The 18,289-nt window shown below is 34.4% G+C and overlaps 1 protein-coding gene across 35 annotated transcripts in view; it reads left to right on the top strand.

Moving 5' to 3' along the window:
* BIRC6 (baculoviral IAP repeat containing 6) overlaps window positions 1–18,289 on the top strand; it is a 256,711-nt gene that overhangs the window by 80,619 nt on the left and 157,803 nt on the right. For 18 of the 35 annotated variants that reach the window (XR_012422503.1, XR_012422504.1, XM_074012016.1 and 15 more), the window contains 7 exons: window positions 359–492; window positions 1,097–1,258; window positions 1,356–1,487; window positions 2,794–2,891; window positions 4,805–4,952; window positions 6,107–6,240; window positions 10,761–10,907. Coding sequence is in view for 33 of the 35 variants with exons in the window: in XM_074012016.1 (XP_073868117.1) it covers window positions 359–492; window positions 1,097–1,258; window positions 1,356–1,487; window positions 2,794–2,891; window positions 4,805–4,952; window positions 6,107–6,240; window positions 10,761–10,907 (955 nt within the window). In the remaining 2 variants the exon portion in view is untranslated. The remainder of the gene's footprint in view (window positions 1–358; window positions 493–1,096; window positions 1,259–1,355; window positions 1,488–2,793; window positions 2,892–4,804; window positions 4,953–6,106; window positions 6,241–10,760; window positions 10,908–18,289) is intronic. The other 17 variants (XM_074012019.1, XM_074012017.1, XM_074012012.1 and 14 more) reach the window with 1 other exon arrangement.

Genomic DNA, 18,289 nt, shown 5'->3' with positions numbered 1-18,289 from the left:
GTTCTCGAACTCCTGAGCTCAAGTGATCTGTCTGCTTTGGCCTCCCAAAGCGCTGGGATTACAGGCCTGAGCCACTGCACCCAGCGGGAATTGGACTTAGGACTTTGGTTTTATCATCTGTAATCATTGGGTTATTGCCTTTAAAATAGTGGCTGTGTCTTTCTTTTTTTCCCCTATTGTAATTCTGGAGAAAATTAGTCATTTACTGAATATGAGGGTAAAAGCTATCATTTTAATTTGAGATTTATGTTTTGATGGCCACAATTCAATTATTTTCCTTTATTTTATAACTTTAATGGTAAATGATTTTTAGTTTAGTTTTTCTTCTTTGAATTTTATTATTATTTATAATGTTTAGGAAAAATCATCTAATGTTAAGAATGAAAATACAAGTGGCACCCGTAAATCTGAAAACCTCCGGGGCTGTGATTTACTTCAAGAGGTCTCTGTCACCATTCGAAGATTTAAGAAAACATCAATTTCTAAGGAAAGGTAATTTCATTGCATTATCTGGCTATTCTTACAGTAATGAAAGTGCAAAACATAGCAACACACACATAGACACACAAATATAAAAATCTTTTACCTGAAAATTTTTGTTTGTTAATTTTTCTTAAATAATTATAATCTTGATGAGAGTATGAGTCGTCTTTATACTTCATTGGTTTATCTCTTGTGTCTGCACAGTGCTTGTTATGTAGCAGGAATGGATGATAGATATTAATTTGACATACACTTGTCAGGCAAGGGAGCGTGTACCTGTAGTCCTAGCTACTCAAGACATGGGGGTAGGAGAATCTCTTGAACCCAAGAGTTTGAGTCCAGTCTGGACAACAGAGAGACACCCAATTTCTGGAGAAAACAAAACAAAAAGAAATTATGCACATTCCTTATTACATTATAACACATTATTGTAAATGTAATTTAAAAAATTTTTTTCTACAAATGAAATACTTGACATATAGCTATTAATTGTTTTTAAATGTACTTGCGATGTTCATGATTTAAAATGAAACATTGCATTACCAGCCAGGTTGTGATAGCTTTAGTTGTTCTGTTTTGGTCGGTAATGTGTTTATATTTTCTTTTTTTGTAGAGTGCAACGATGTGCCATGTTACAGTTTTCAGAATTTCATGAGAAGCTTCTTAACACTCTTTGCAGAAAAACAGATGATGGCCAGATCACAGAACATGCCCAGAGCCTTGTGTTGGATACTCTCTGTTGGTTAGCTGGAGTTCATTCAAATGGACCTGGAAGGTTAATAATTAAAATTTTGCTTACCACTGTTGATTGCCTTTTGGATGTTTTGATTGAAAATACAAGATGAGTCTAAATGTCTGCTATTGTTTTGCAGCTCAAAGGAAGGAAATGAGAGCTTACTTTCAAAAACACGAAAATGTCTGTCAGACATCGTACGTGTTTGCTTCTTTGAGGCAGGACGAAGTATAGCCCATAAGTGTGCCCGATTTCTAGCCTTGTGCATTAGGTTGGTATGTTTTTAAGTTGAAAGCATACTTTCTAGGTACACCTGCAATTTAGTGGGTGATACCTTGTTTATAGTGTAATTTGATCCTTGTTTAATGTATGTGTAATTTAAGAGAATTTCCAAAGTTGATGAAGATTGTTGATAATCTTAGCAAGAATTTTGGGTTCTTAGGCGAAAGTGTCATGTTAAATAAGGGTATTTAACTTTTTTTTTTTTTTTTTTTTGAGACAGAGTCTCACTCTGTTGACCAGGCTGGAGTGCAGTGGCGCTGTCTCGGCTTACTGCCGGCTCTGCCTCCCGGGTTCATGCCATTCTCCGGCCCCAGCCTCCCGAGTAGCTGGGACTACAGGCGCCCACCATCGTGCCCGGCTAATTTTTTTTTGTTTTTTTAGTAGAGATGGGGTTTCACCATTTTAACCAGGATGGTCTTGATCTCCTGACCTCGTGATCTGCCCGCCTCAGCCTCCCAAAGTGCTGGGATTACAGGTGTGAGCCACTGCGCCTGGCCTATTTAACTTTTAAGAAAAGAAGTCTGCTGAACTTCTCTGCCTATTAGTAGCAGTTTGGAGAATTTGGCAAGGGAACTCTTACACCCCTTTCACTCCTATTTTCCTTGGTTGTCTTTTCTTGCCCTAAAGTGTTTTCTCTGTTATATAACAATCTTACCGACTTTTTTTGTAGCATTGTGCAGACCCCTTTTTTCTAAACCCTGCAACAAATTAGAACAGTCTGCCCTGGTCCCCAGGGAATGTGTCCCAAGACCCTTCCCCTCCCCAGTGGATACCTGAAACTGTAGCTAGTACTGAGCCATATATATGGTATTGTTTTTTTCCTATATGTACATACCTGCAGTAAAGTTTAATTTATAAACTAGACATAGTAAGAGATTAGCAATAGCTACTAATAAAATAGAACAGTTATGATAATATACTATGATAAAAGTTATATGAATGTGGTCTCTCAAAATATCTTTTTGTACTGTACTTACCTGTGTTTGAACTGTACTTGACCATGTATAACTGAAACCGTAGAAATTGAAACTGCATATATGGGTTCTTAATGTTTAAAGGTTCCTACTTGCTGCTGTATCTAGGAAGTGTCTAAGAGCTAATGGTCAGTATTGACTGTTGTAAAGATAATGGTTTAATGCATAAGAAAATATTTACAATGATCCATAGTATAATCAGTCCCTGTTATCTTTTGGTATTTTATAGAGCTAAGATTTTTTAAGTACCACACCAGGTTTAGGGTACAATTTAGACCTTGAGTAATGTCTTTACAATTTTTCTTTTAAAAAATTTTTCAGTAATGGCAAATGTGACCCATGTCAACCAGGATTTGGATCTGTTCTGTTGAAGGCTTTACTTGATAATATGTCGTTTTTACCTGCAGCAGCAACTGGTGGTATGTAAAATTAATCACAAATAGTTGTAGTCATATGGAACATCTCATATATATTACTTAGGATTATTTTGTAACTATGTTTTCTCTATTAAAGTTCACTTTTCTGTAGCTTATCTGTATTTTTTGAAGGGATTGATAGATTGTGGCTGGGTGGGCATATACTCCATCAATAATACTCCAAGGAAAAGATTGATGGGACAGTTACGTTACTCTCAAGTCATCTTAATTCATAACTATTTTTCTGTACTTCATTACAATCATTGAGTTGTTTGGTTGTTTACTGACTATAACAGATCAGATGTCAGAAGCTAGAATTCCAGCATGTGCCAGGGAGGTGACATAAATAAGTAAAACGGTCCAGGTGTCACCGCACACACATATGTTTTGTGTGATTGGTAGGAACTATGGCAAACTGGAATTTCCTAAAAGGGGCCAGTGTTGTTGTTGTTGTTTTAAAGCACCTGAGGACTCTGTGGAAATGCCTTTCAAGAATGAATGTAATGGGAGGTACAGAGTAGAATGATGGATACCAGAGTCTGGGAGGGTGTGAGTGGGATTTGAAGAGAGGTTGATAAATGAGTATGAACGTATGGTTAGAAGAAATAAGTTCTAGTGTTTGATAGCATGGTAGGGTGACTGTAATTTGTGGTATATTTCAGAATAGTTAAAAGATTTGAAATGTTCCCAATGCAGAGAGGTGACGGATATCCTAAATACCCTGATTTGATCATTATGCATTGCATACATATTTCAAAACATCACATGTACCCCCTATATATGTGCAATTATTATGTATCAAAAAAGAATGAATGTAGTTATCAAGTAGGAATTCATAAAGCAGTTCTCTAAAATACCACATACATAAGGTAATGAAGATTTTTAAAGATGCTTACTGTTTTTGCTAGTACATAGTGTTACTATGAAGGGCTACTAATTTGGCCTTTTAAGTCAAATTTTATTGATAGATATTTTTCACAATCTGTTTTATTAAAAAACAAACCATTCAGGCTGGGCACAGTGGCTCACACCTGTAATCCCAGCACTTTGGGAGGCCATGGAGGGAGGATTGCTTGAGGCCAGGAGTTTAAAAAAACAACCTATTCAACAAGTACCTCAGTGAGTTATGTATTTCATAAAGATTTCATGTTTGTGTAAAAAAAAAAAGCTTGTTCAGAGTTGTTAAAAAGTTATATCATTCTCTTAATTTAGATAAAGTGTGTTTATATTTACATGGAACATATTGTGGCTACAACTATTAACTCTGGAATAGAACATTTTGACTCAGTTGCTCATTACAACTAGTTACGATAGTCTCTAATGTTTAAAAGCTTCTTAAGGATAGTTTTAAAGTTAGGATGCTTAAATTTTGGCATGTATGTAGCAGTTAATAAAAAAAAGCAAAAATACACTTGTCATGATAATCTTTTAAGCAATGTTGATCTGTACCTAACACATTATAGAATAATTTTATTCCCCATTCATTCACTAAAATGGGCTATTTGAAGCTCACTGCCATCCTCTATTTTTGAAAAGTTTTGTACAGAGAAACAGTATTTCGGTAAGGATGACTTGAAGGACCTGCAGTCTCCTCACTTTTTCAGCTATTTTGAAGTGTCCCTCAGAGTCATCTCACATTATTATACACCTAAATGCCTATGTTGATTTTATGAAACTCTTCAGAAATATTTGAAATTCTTAGTGTAAGACTGTGCGTCAGTGTGTTTATATTTTAAGTGTCCTCTTCGATCCCTCCAAGGAGTTGTCTTTGTAAATTGCCCATAAGATTTTTTTTCCAGAAAAAGGAGTATCTTTTTAGCAAAAGGAGGTATTCTGATAAACAGGTAATCTTAAATTCTCATTATTAGAGGAAAAGGAGGAAAAAGAAACATTTATTTTGTTGTTGTTGTTTCCAGGTTCTGTCTATTGGTATTTTGTCTTACTGAATTATGTGAAAGATGAAGATCTGGCTGGATGCAGTACAGCTTGTGCATCTTTGCTTACTGCAGTGTCCAGACAGTTACAGGACAGGCTAACGCCAATGGAAGCTTTACTTCAGACAAGGTATTTTAGTATATCTAATGATTAATAGCAGGCGTCTCTGAGTATGATCACGCCGTTGCAGAGAATTATTATTTTATATATATATGCTGAAAATAGTATTTTTCTTGCAAAAATGTTTAGTTTATACCTTACTTTTTCCACATGATAGTAGCCTGAGGTTTTATTTTCTTCTGTTTTCTCAGAAATTACTTTTTTTTTTTTTTGAGACTGAGTTTCGCTCTTGTTGCCCAGGCTGGAGTGCAATGGCGCAATCTTGGCTTACCACAATCTCTGCCTCCCGGGTTCAAGCGATTCTCCTGCCTCAGCCTCCCGAGTAGCTGGGATTATAGACATGCATCACCAGGCCCGGCTAATTTTGTATTTTTAGTAGAGACGGGGTTTCTCCATGTTGGTCAGGCTGTTCGTGAACTCCCAACCTCAGTTGATCTGCCCGCCTCGGCCTCCCAAAGTGCTGGGATTACAGGCGTGAGCCACCGTCCCCAGCCAGAAATTACTCTTTAACAGTTTGATAAATCCTTATGATAATTATTCAGAGGGCTAATTTTATTTAATACTGAAAAGTGGTATCCCCTGCTAATGGAAGAAGAATGTAATGTGTCTGTTTCTCTATGCACTTTATAGATGGAATTATGTGAATCACTTATTGTCCCATAACTAGTATTCTTCTACCTGCTACTTATATTTTAAAACTTGTAACATGATGAATTAAGCAATAGCAAAAGGTTAGATTTAAGTTCTTGCCTGATGGTCTACGTTTGAAGTAGGGCATTCCTTTATTTAGAGCAGAGATTTTAGAATTTCCTAGATTAGATGTTCTGATTTTGATAACATTTTACTCAAAGCCTTTGTACTTGAGGCTGTGTTGTAATGATTCAGGGGAGAGAATGGTGCCTGATTACCCTCGCTTCAGTCTGCAGGTGGCAGTCTTAGTATCTTAGTTGCCAGCTTATTGGAATCACATATGTTGAGTCTCTGGACAGTGTCCTTTAGAGTATAGATTGCAGGGAACATAGTTGAGATTCACTGAATTTGAGGGGTCAAATGTAGTCAGCATCTCCCTCTGCGCTGTTAGACTGCTTTTAAAACTAAGTAAAGGTAATTTGTTAATTAGATGGCTGAAAGGAAAATCGTTAGTGCATTATTTTGTTTTTCAGATATGGATTATATAGCTCACCATTTGATCCAGTCCTCTTTGATTTGGAGATGAGTGGCTCTTCTTGTAAAAATGTTTATAACAGCAGCATTGGTGTCCAGTCAGATGAAATTGATTTATCAGATGTCCTTTCAGGTAGTGATTTCTTTTATTAAAGGAAATTCTGAATGTTGTATCTTGGATTTAAGTTGCCATTTGACTTAACAGATTGTAGTCATGATGTTTTTTCTTTAGAAAACTAAAATTCCTTAGAACTTAACATATGAATCATTAAAATATTTGCTAGAAGTTCTTAACTTCCTCTTTCACCCTGAAGAAAATCCCAGTATATTAAAGTCATGTTTGAAAGGGTTGTGACTTTAATTTTTTGTTTCTGTTATGCATTTCATTTCACTGTGATTTTAATGCTTATATGAGACTATATAACATTTGATTTATTTGTTGTAGCCTTTTCAGTTTTATTTGATATATCTTTGCTGCCTTTATAAAGTTAAAAAAATTTCCTATTTCAAAAATACAAAATTAGTAATATATACTTACTGTAATAAATAAGGATGCACAAACAAAAGATAATTTTCTGCGTCTGTCACTTTCTTGAGGTAAGCTTTGTATACATTACACACATCCTTTTATACTTTCTGAAGAATGTGTTTTTCGGATGTATGCATAACTATTTACATAATCTTTTTAAGTGCTAAAATTTACTGTTTTTGTTAGATAAAACAGTGACCATTTCATTTTTTTCTTCCATCTAATTACACTTACTACAAATGTTGTTAGGAAACAAAAATGTTAGAAAATTTGCAAACAGATTAATAACCAGATATAAATAAATTTTGAGGGAGAAGTTCAATTTTGTTGAAAAGTAACTTATGAGGTGTGATAAAAGCAAAATAAAAAAAAATCAAATACCGAAATATAAATGAAATGTAAAATGCCTCAACCCCAACCTTTCCACCCTCTTAAGTTACTATTGTTAACTGGATGTTTAGCTATTTAAACTTGTTTGCTACCCGTATTTGTTAATATAGCTTCTAATGATAGATCATACTACACGTACCGGTCTGTCACTTGCTTTTTAATTACTTATGCTGACTTGGATATATGTTATTGCTGTATTTGATGCGTTAGGCTCTGATTGCCTTATGCCCATCTCACCATTTTCTGTCTTCTCTATCCAAGTGACGCATCAATTAGGCCATTGCAATTTATGATTGGAACTAAGAGGAGAGACTAGAATTGGAGATACCAATGCCTTCGGTATACCAAAAGAAGCAGTTAAATCTGTTAGGGTAAAAGTGTAAGGGAAAGACTGTAAGGTTCATTCCAAACTCTGAGGTAGTCAAGTTTGCAAATGAGTAAAGAAGACTCAGAACAAGGGATTTAGAAATCATGATATGTCTCCACTTTAATGTCTCATCATGTTGTTCCTCATTATTAATCTTTCTACAGCATTTGTTTTTGTTGTTCTTAATGGCATCTGTGGCACAAGACAGAAATGTGAGTGTCATTCTTGATACTTATATCTTTCTTATCTCCCACATTGAGGATACCACCATATGGCACCTATTTTTCCACTAGTGTACGCAGTTGTTCCTCTCTATCCGTGGGGAATTGGTTCCAGGACTCCTCGCGGACAACAAAATCTGTAGATACTAAAGTCCCTTATAAAAAATGGTGTAGTGCAGTTTGTATACAACTTACGCATATCCTGCTGTGTGCCTTAAATTGTTTCAACATCACTTATAATACCTAATACAGTGTTAATGCTACATGAGTACTTGTTATACTGTATTGTGTAGGGAATAATGATGAGAAAAAAAGGCTGTAACAGACTCAGCCATTCATTTTTTTCCCCTGAATATTTTCTGTCTGTAGTTGGTTAATCCATGGACACCAAACCCACAGATACAGAGAGCTGACTGTATTTCGAGTTTGTTCACTCTCTTACTTCTCATGATCACAAGTTACAGTCATCTTGAACCCAGACTACAATAATAGCTTTCACAGTGGTCTTCCTACATCTATTCTTGCCTCACTTCAGTACATTCTCCACATTGCATTGAGTGTGATCGTTCAATTACTTTACCTTTCTCCTTAGAATACTTCTCATGTCTTCCCATCTTCTGAAGTTCAGAGTTTGTAATACAGCATAGAAAATCCTAAATGATTTGACTGTCTTTTCCTTGCCACTTCATCTTGTGTCATTGCCCTGTTTAGTCTTCTTTGGCCCTGTGATTCTCAAAGTATGTTCTATAGACCCCCAAAGGGTTCCTGAGATCATTAAGGGGATCTATATGGTCATAACTATTTTGATGATAGTAGAATGATGTTATTTGTCTTTTTGATTTCATTGACATTTTTATCAATTGTGAAAAAACATGGTGTTATTCACTATGCACTTGTAATAAAAACGTCAGTTTCATTTTAAAATGCCCTTGATGCAGTAAAAATTATTAATTTTATTAAAATTTTAACCCATGAATACACATCTTTTATTCTGAGATGAATGATACATATGCATAGAGTACTTCTGTGGCATGCCAAAGTACCATGCTTGTTTCAGGGAATTGTGCAGTTGAGTTACAAGCTGAACTACTTGCTTGATTCTTGGAATACCATTTTTATCTGCAGTAATGACTGACAGACAAACTACGCTCATTTACACTGTGTTAGTTGACAGTGTTTTTTGAAAAGTGAATGAGAAACATATCTCCCATAGTGAGCTTGATAGCTTCCCAGTATGTGGACTTTTCTCATGGGATCTGATATTAGAGAGTGTAATTTTCCAATATTGGATAATGAAATGTGTCAACATTTGGAATATTTGTATACAGTGGTGAACCAATATTTTCCAAATGATCAATGCAATGGTTTCACCATTATGTATGGGTAAAGTTCCTTAAAAGTATAAGATATATCAGCTGATCTTAATGTAACAGAGCTTGAGAAGTTCATTGGTAAGATTTCAGATACCACATTGTAACCTTTAAGAAATTACCACTTGTCAAGTTTTTGAATATGCAGGTATGTTAAAGTATTATTTTGCCAACTACATATTTGTGTTGGGCCAGATTTTTTCACCTACTTCTACTAAAATGACATATTACAACATGTCGAATGCAGAGGCAGGTAGGAGAATCCAAGTATCCTCTGATACTTCACATTTTAAAGAGATTTTTAAATAGGTAAAACATTGTCACTTTTTTCATTAAATTATTTTTGCTTCAGAGAACAGTTATTTTTCATCAAATTATGCTATTTTAACATTTAATGCGTTTATTATTAATTAATATTTAAATTTCACATCTTAAAATTTCTACTATGGTAAGTACCAGTAAAACAATGAAAACAAGAGCTCTTCAGGGTTCTTAATATTTTAAAGATATGTAGAGGGATCTTAGAATTGAGAACTGTTCCCTCTAGCCATATTGTTCTTTCAGTTCCTTAAATGTGCCATGTTTCTTTACTATGGGGATTTCACTCATGTTCTTTCTGCATGGCTTTTCTCCCACTTCAAGGGAACAAATGTATAAAACTCTCTTATTCTTCCCATGAATGCCCTCATTTCATCAGAGAAGCATTTTGTTATCCCATGACTTAGTATTGATTGCGCCTTGACTTACAAGTCCTTTAAATTTCTCTTAAGTAAAACCTTGCAGCTTAAAAAAAAAGTTGCGTTAATTCCTAATAATCACTAACATAGAATATAGTCTTCATGAGAACTGGGACTTATCCTTTCACTCTTCAGTCTCCCAATTCTTGTATTAAGTAAGTGTGCAATAAGCATTTTTCGGAACACATGTAAGGCCCTATGCTGACCCCCAATAAGACATTGGAAAACAAGGTTATGATAGTTTATTCTTGTATTTGACAATCCTTCAGCTGTTAATGACAGTTTTTATATCTCCCCATTCTTTTCATCTGTGAATTCTGTTTATATGAGTGCTAATTAAAAAAAAAAAAAAATTGGAGAGTAGTGAATATAATCCTTGCCTTCCCAAACTACATACACAGTCCTTGTGAATTCATTTGTGTTCTTCCCTCCAGTCTTTTTGCTGTGGTTTTATTGGTCATATAGTTGTGGCTACATGGTTTTTTCTTTTAAAAACTACTTATGCTAGCTTAAACTATTTTTGTGACTATGAAGTAGTGTGCCTTATTCTATAAAACTGATAATATGAACAAAATACAAGAAACAATGTATAAATCTTGTTAATATTTTGAAATGATCGTCCTTTGTTTTATGTCTTATACTTATGCAGTTGACATCATAGAATGTCAACTGCATATGTGATTTTACATATGTGATAGCTAATGTCAGTAGCTGATTTACTACTTTTTTCACCCCATTTGAAATTGAAATCACTTGTTACTAAATACAAGTTTCATGTTATAGGAAACTACCACTCATGTTTCTGTTAATGTGAAGGACTACTAAGTGGCTTTTATCCAAATCTGCTTTTGTAGCAGGGGAACTGGTGTCTGCTGTTTTGTCAGTTTTCTTAATACCATGCCCGTGATTCAAGCACTGTGTAAGAGTTGTGTATTTGTGTGTTCTAATTAAAATTGAAGTTGCAGCTGTAATTATTGTTATGACTATTGCTTTTTAAAAATTATCTTCACATATTATAAAACTTGTCTTTTGCCATTAGGAAATGGAAAGGTCAGTAGTTGCACAGCTGCTGAGGGTAGTTTCACATCTCTCACTGGACTTTTGGAAGTTGAACCTCTGCACTTTACTTGTGTGTCAACTAGTGATGGAACCAGAATAGAAAGGGATGATGCAAGTACGTTTACTGGTATATACCTTCTTTTATTATATACTTTATGCAGTAATAAAGTGATATTTATGTATTTAAATATTAGTTCTAATTATGTAATTTTCATTGCTGTTATGTTAAGTGGAAATTTATTTGTGGGAGAGACATTTGGGGGAAATATAAATTGTTTTATATTCTTTGCTAAGTCAGTTCATAGGTTTTTTTCCTCCCTGTACCCACTTAGGACACTGTCTTAAATCATTCTGTTTTTATGTGTATGCACTTTCAGAAATTTTTTAATTTGAAAAATATCAAATATGGTGAAAGTGGAAGAGTAAAAATAGACTACATGTTTTCTACTATGGAATGATGTTTTTGAGAAGGTTGATATGAGTAAAGAGGGAATACTGTTTTTCGAACTAGTTTAAAACTACCTTGAATATGTGATGAGGTACTATTTGGGTTTGTTGAATATGTAATGTTCTTGGTGTGTTAAATACCTTCACTTAAAAATTAAGTTTTTGACCATCAATCAGTGGAAACTTGTTTATTTTCTTTCTTGTTTTCTGTGATTTTTTTTCCTCCTCATGTAGGAAGATCGGTATTTATTTATAGTTACTTCTATTGCAGTATGAATAATAGAAGTCTTTCAATTAAGAAGATTGGTTTATGATTTTATGTCTATATTAGTCACTGAAGGGTTTGAATATTGTCTTAACGTGATTCTTCTGTTGATGGTTTTGTGTAATTGGGTACCATCTTAGTCTCCTCAACAGTTTTAACAAAAAGCAAAAATGGTTTGCTACAAAAGTCATGAAAAATTTAATCTTAGCTGGTTTCAGAATAGCAAGAGGTTTTAAAAGGAATTTATCAGTTCTTTATTTGAGTGTCTTTTTGTTAGGAATTGCCTTATGTATCCAATTGTGGAGGTAACTACTATGTGAAATTCAGTTTGTGTAGTGAATATGAGCTTTTTAGATAAAAACCTAGTATTTCCTTTATATGGTGATTCTAGAAAGGTCAAAATTAATTTATATTTGTTTTCTTGGAATATAGAGTTATTTTGTAGAAACTTTTACATTTACATTAGAATAGAAACATGCCATGACAAAATTGCGCCACTGCACTCCAGCCTGGGCAAACAGCAAGATTCGTCTTAAAAAAAAAAAAAAAAAAAATTAAGTATCCTGGTTTGAGACAAGCCTGGTCAACATGGTGAAACCCCATCTCTACTAAAAATACAACAATTATGACTGGGTGTGGTGGCAGGTGCCTGTAGTCCCAGCTACTTGGGAGGCTGAGGCACAAGAATTGCTTGAACTTGGGAGGTGGAGGTTGCAGTCAACTGAGATTGTGCTACTGCACTCTAGCCTGGGTGACAGAGTGAGACTCCATCTCAGAAAGAAAAAGAAATTAAGTATCCTGGATTTTTATTTTATTTTAAGAAAATTCATGTGTTTGCGTAAGTAATGCTTTTAGAAGGCACATAATTTTTAAAAGATAAAAGGTTAGGTTTGAAGAAGTATTTCTCCACACTCCCCACCCATTTCTCCCCCTGCAAAGCAAGCAATGGAACCAGTTTCTTGTCTTTACAGAGGTAGTCTGTGTATATATATGCCACCACCTCTTTATTTCACCCAAAATGAAACTGCCTAAAGAGAGATTTTTATTAAATGTTAAGGCAAAGTGCTGACTAGTGATTATAAGGAGCTGAAAGATGATTGTAGTCTCTCAACTTCCTGTTTACTTTTTTGAAACATGTTAATATAATACCTATGCAGAAAAGTGCAGAAAATAATTGCACAGCTCAGTAGTTTATCATGGTACACATTGTCTATGTGATGACTGATAAGTAAAGAAAGAACATTTCTAGCACCCCAAAGGGTGTCTTCATGACCACTTCCATTTATTTCTTCCTGATTTTCTCCAGAAGCTAAACATCATCCTTTTAGAGTAGTTACTTCTTGGTTTTTGTTGATTTCTATGAATAACCACTTAATGATGCTTTCTTGAATAGTGATTGAGTAAGGTCTGTATAACATAGAATTGCACATGTATGTATATTTGGTCGGCCTTCTTTTCAATCCTATGATTATGACATTAATCTATATCATTGCGTATAGACAGTTGGTTCTTTTTCGTTGCTGTTTAGAATTCTGTTGTCCGAATAAAACAAAATTTATGCGTCCACTATTGGTTTGTATACTGCTGATAGACATTTGAGTTGTTTCATTGTGGAGCTAATAGTACTGATGGATATACTTTTGAATAGGAATGTAGAAGTTGATTCACTGTCATAGGGTATTCATATATTCAGCTTCAGTAAGTAACTAATCTTTTTGCTCTTGGTTCCTATTTAAATGCTGTGGAGTCAAATACTCAGATTATTGATCTTGCAAATTTGTTGAGAATTGTAGAGGGTCAAATTCTATAAATATTCCATCCATACTTAATAATGTTAACTCTGCACTTGTTGGTGAAGTGTGCTCTATATATCCTTTTGGTCAAGTTTGCTTATTGTGTTCTTCAGATTCTCTATCTTTACTGGTTATTTTACCTGTTTGTTTTTTAGTTAATGAGGCCAGTATGTTAAAAAATGGTAGATTTGTTTATTTTTTGTCATCAATTTTTATGCATTTTGAGACCATCATATAAATTTAGAATGGTTGTGAATTCTTGGAAATTTCTTCTATCATTATGAATTATCTTTTATTATTATTTTTTGAGATTGGGTCTTGCTGTGTTGCCCAGGCTGGTCTTGGGCTCAGATGCCCCTCTGCCCCTGTCTTGCAAGTACCTGGGATTGCAGGCACACACCACTGCACCTGTCATGAGTTATCTTTTTATCTTTAAGTTTGCTATTTCTCCTAGGATTTACCTCGTCTGATGTTTGCTTAGTTAACACCAGCCTTCTTTGACTGCTGTTTGTATGGTATATATTTTTCCATCTTTTTACTCTCAAGTTTTCAGTGTTTCCTTATGTTTTAGATATACTTTGTATAAGTGGCATGTAGTTGGATTTATTAAAAATCCAGCCTGATACTTTTGTCTTTCAAAAGTTTAATTCAGTTTAATTAAGAGAGTTTAATTCAGTTACGTTTAATGTCATTAGTGATATATTACTGTTTAAGTCTGCCATGATTTTTTATATGTACTGTTCTATTTCTCATTGTCCTGATGGTTGGTTACATGCTTCTTTTTCTTCCTTTTCTGTTTTTAGGGTTTGTTATATTTTTTATTGGTCAGTTTTTCCGTTTTATTCTTGAACCATTCTTTTAGTAATTATGTCATTGAGATCACAGTATTTACTCTGATTCCAGAAGTATATTTTTTTTCCATAATACATAATTAATTCCCATAATCCAGAATATATAGTCTGGATTCCAGAAGTATATATGAATTCCCATAATACATTATTATAATTTTTTATATTCAGTATTCACTTGAATTTACCTCATAATTCCATTCTCATTGCTTTTTATTCCTTTGTCTTTGAGCTTTTATCTGGTATGATTTTTCTTAGGTCTGAAAAATACTCTTAATATCTCTTTTTGTACTTATTTACTGATGACACATTCAATTAGGTTTTTTTGGGAAAAAGTTCAAAGTTTTATGAATACTCGAATGAACAAGCAGCATAGCCATTATCCAAATTCCAATATCATTGTTATTTTTTCACATTTGGCTATTCTTTTTTTCTTTGCCAAAATACTTCAAAACAGATCTAATATCTGACCATAATTACCTAAATTAATTATAATTTATTATGAAACCAGTGTTGTAATCAGTTAAATTAACATAATCAGTTTTGCGGTGTCATCTGATTTTCAATACATGATTAAACTTAATATAATAAAGAATTCTATAGGGATTCTAAGTTACTAGTTATTTTTACTAGTGATTTAAAGGTAATCTTTCCTTGTCTTTTAGCTTAGATTGTATTTGTTAGAAGTCATCTGTCAGTCTTATTATTGCTTTTTAAAGGTCGTTTCTCAAACTTTCTGAGATTGCCCTTCTCCCCTTTTTTTGCTTTCAGAATTTTTCTGTGATGTTCCTACATGTGGTTTCATTTGTGTTTATTCCGCTTCAGATTGATAGGACTTCTTGAATCTTAAGTTGATAGCTTCCTGAAGTTTTAACTGATATCTTTCACAGCTTTAGAGAAATAGCCAGTTAACTCTTTAAATATTGCTTCTGCTCCATTTTGTCTCCTGTCTTTTTGAGCCTTCATTTTTATATACGTTATATCTCATCATCATAACTGATAGAATTTTCAATTGTTTTATGTCTCCTTAGTTAATTATGGATATTTTCTTCTAATCCATCTTTTTTTTTATACTTGTTCTATCTTCTGCTATCTAATCATTTATGGGAAAACTACTCTGCTCCCACTTTACTGTAGTGTTGCCTCTGTAGTAAGTATCTCATGTATATATGGGTCTGTTTCTGTTTCATTGGTCATTTATTTGGTCTTTTGTTAATACTGTATTGCCTTCTTTTTTTTTTTTTTTTTTGTTTGATACAGAGTGAGATGCTCTGTAGCCCAGGTTGAAGTGCAGTGGCTCAGTCGTAGCTCACTGCAACCTCCTCTCCTGGGCTCAAGTGATTCTCCCACCTCAGCCTCCTGATAGTTGGGATTATAGACATGCACCACCATCAGTGAATTTTTGGATGTTTAGCGTAGATGGGGTTTTGCCATGTTGGCTCAGCTGGTCTTGAACTCCTGACCTCAAGTGATTTGCCTGCCTTGGCCTCCCGAAGTACTGGGATTACAGGCGTGAGCCACTGTGCCCAGCCTCTGTTATCTTAGTGTAACTTTATATTAAGTGTTTATATCTGATAGTAAAAATCTAAAAATTGATTTTCTAATTTTTTAAAAAAATAAAACTCAAAATGTTATGCAGTTATCACCACTATCTAATTCTAGAACATTTCCATCACTACAGAAAGAAACTCTTCATCCATTAGCGTTTTCTCCCGTTCTCCCCAAACCCTTCCAATCTCCCGGCAACCAGTAGATTGGAGTTTCATCCATTTAGCCTGTGTCAGTACGTTACTCATTTTTCTGGCTGAATATTCCATTTTGTTTAGGCATTCATCTATGGGTGAATATTTCGGTGATTTCTTCTTTTTGGCTGTTATGTCTAATGCTGCTGTGAACATTTTTGGATAGGTTTTTTAATTTTGTTTGTTTTTTTTTTTTTTGGTCAATGTGTGTTTTCGGTTCTCTTGGGTATGTGCCTACGAGTACAACCTACGAATATTCTTTTTCTTAAAAAGATTGTTGTTGCTATTCTAGGTCTTTTGTATTTCTGTTTGAATTTTAGATTTAGTTTGTCAATTTCTACACAAAATACTTGTTTTTAAAATTTAGGGTCTATATGTAAATCAGTTTAGGAGAGTTGGCATCTTAATATTGAGCTTTTAAATGCATTAACACTTGTGTGTGTGTTTTTTTTTCTGTGATCCAGAATACACACTGGCGGTATATATTCTATAATATATTTAGGTCTTTGATTTCTCTTGGTTATGCTTTCTGGTTTTCAACATAGTTATACATTTTTTTTTTTTTTTAGATTCTTAGTTATGTATTTAATTGTTATATTGTTATAAGTGATCTTCCTTTTAATGTTACATTCCATTCATTTGTTATTAGTGTATAAAACTATAATTGGTTTGTATATGTTACTGTTACATCTGGTGACAGTGCTATATTATTTTAAAAGTAGTTTGTAGATAGTTGGTAGTTTCTTAGATAATTTTTAATATGTTGCAATCATGTCATCTATTAATAGTTTTACTTTTTTCTTTCTAATCATTTTATTATTGGTTTTTCCTTGTGTTATATTGTGCTTTCTAGGTCTTCCTATATGTTGTTGAACAGAAATGGTAATAGTAGTACTCATCTTTGTCTTGATCATATATATATATATGTGTGTGTGTGTGTGTGTGTATATATATATATATATTTTTTTTTTTTTTGAGACGGAGTCTCACTCTGTTGCCAAACTGGAGTGAAGTGGCACAATTTTGGCTCACTGTAACCTCTGCCTTCTGGGTTCAAGTGATTCTCCTGCCTCAGCCTCCCGAGTAGCTGGGATTACAGGTGCCCGCCACCACACCCTGCTAATTTTTGTATTTTTAGTACAGACAGCGTTTTACCATGTTGGTCAGGCTGTTCTCGAATTCCTGACCTCAGGTGATCTGCCCGTCTTGGCTTCCCAAAGTGCTGGGATTGCAGGCATCAGCCACCGCACCTGGCTGAGCCCTATTTTTTTTATAACTAGAGTTTTTGAGGCCCTTTGCAGTATAAAAATAGAAAGGATATTGAAAACTTGGATTGTGCAAAAGATTTCTGATTAGTTCTATAGTCTGTAGTATCAGGATGGCTTATTTTTCCTTGGATTGTTTACATCTTCTGTTTGTTTGTAGGGATTCACTTGGTTTTCCCTGTATTATTTGGGCATTAGATTTTAAAATCAGTTAAATGTAAATGTTCACAGTATTAAAAACCACGTGTATTACCCCAAAATACAAGCATGGTATGAATGATTTAGCAAGTCTAACAGTTTCCCCTTGACTGTTAGAATTAATAACTGTTGATTTGGTGTGGAACATTTGAAGGAGCAGATGAATTTTATTTTGGGACCATGCATATTCTATGAGATGCAATTGCTCTACTCTGCCCTCCCCTCCCCTCCCCCTTCCCCTCCCCCTCCATCACCCAGACTGGAGTGCGGTGGCAGTATCTCAGCTCACTGCAACCTACACCTCCTGAGTTCAAGTGTTTCTCGTGCCTCGGCCTCCTGAGTAGCTGGGCTTACAGGCGTGTGCCACCATGCTTGGCTAATATGTGTGTGTGTGTGTGTGAGTGTGTGTGTGTGTGTGTGTGTTTAGTAGAGACAGGTCTCACCATGTTGACCAAGCTCGTCTTGAACTCCTTACCTCAAGTGATCCACCTACCTCAGCCTCCCAAAGTGTTAGGATTACAGGCGTGAGCCACCATGCCCAGCCAATTGCACTGTCTTTGACCAAGCTTATAATTAGTATTGGGTAAATGAAGGGCACAGTATGACTGCATTGTAATGAGTGGTGGTTTTGTTTTTTTACATAAGGAAATTTAATTATGAGAGGATATGTACAGTTTTTGTTATTGGTATGTTGTTTATTTTAGCTTATTTTTTAATTTTATTGGAATTCTGGCACAATATAGCCCTTGTTTGCTTTTAAAGAGATAGGCTGTTAGATTGCCTGGATTTTCCCCTTTATCCACTACCTGTGAGCAAATTACTTCCCTCAGCTTTAGTTTTATTATGTAGAAAATGGGATTATTTTAGTACCTCATACGTATAATAATAGCAACAAAAACTTTGCTTAGTTAGTACTTAATACTTTTCTCTTGCCAAGATTAAATAAATTGA

Source organism: Macaca fascicularis, chromosome 13 (genome assembly GCF_037993035.2).
Source record: "Macaca fascicularis isolate 582-1 chromosome 13, T2T-MFA8v1.1".
Taxonomy (NCBI): Eukaryota; Metazoa; Chordata; class Mammalia; order Primates; family Cercopithecidae; genus Macaca; species Macaca fascicularis.
The sequence above is the reverse complement of the archived record's forward strand: the minus strand, read 5'-3'. Positions and strand labels throughout refer to the sequence as shown.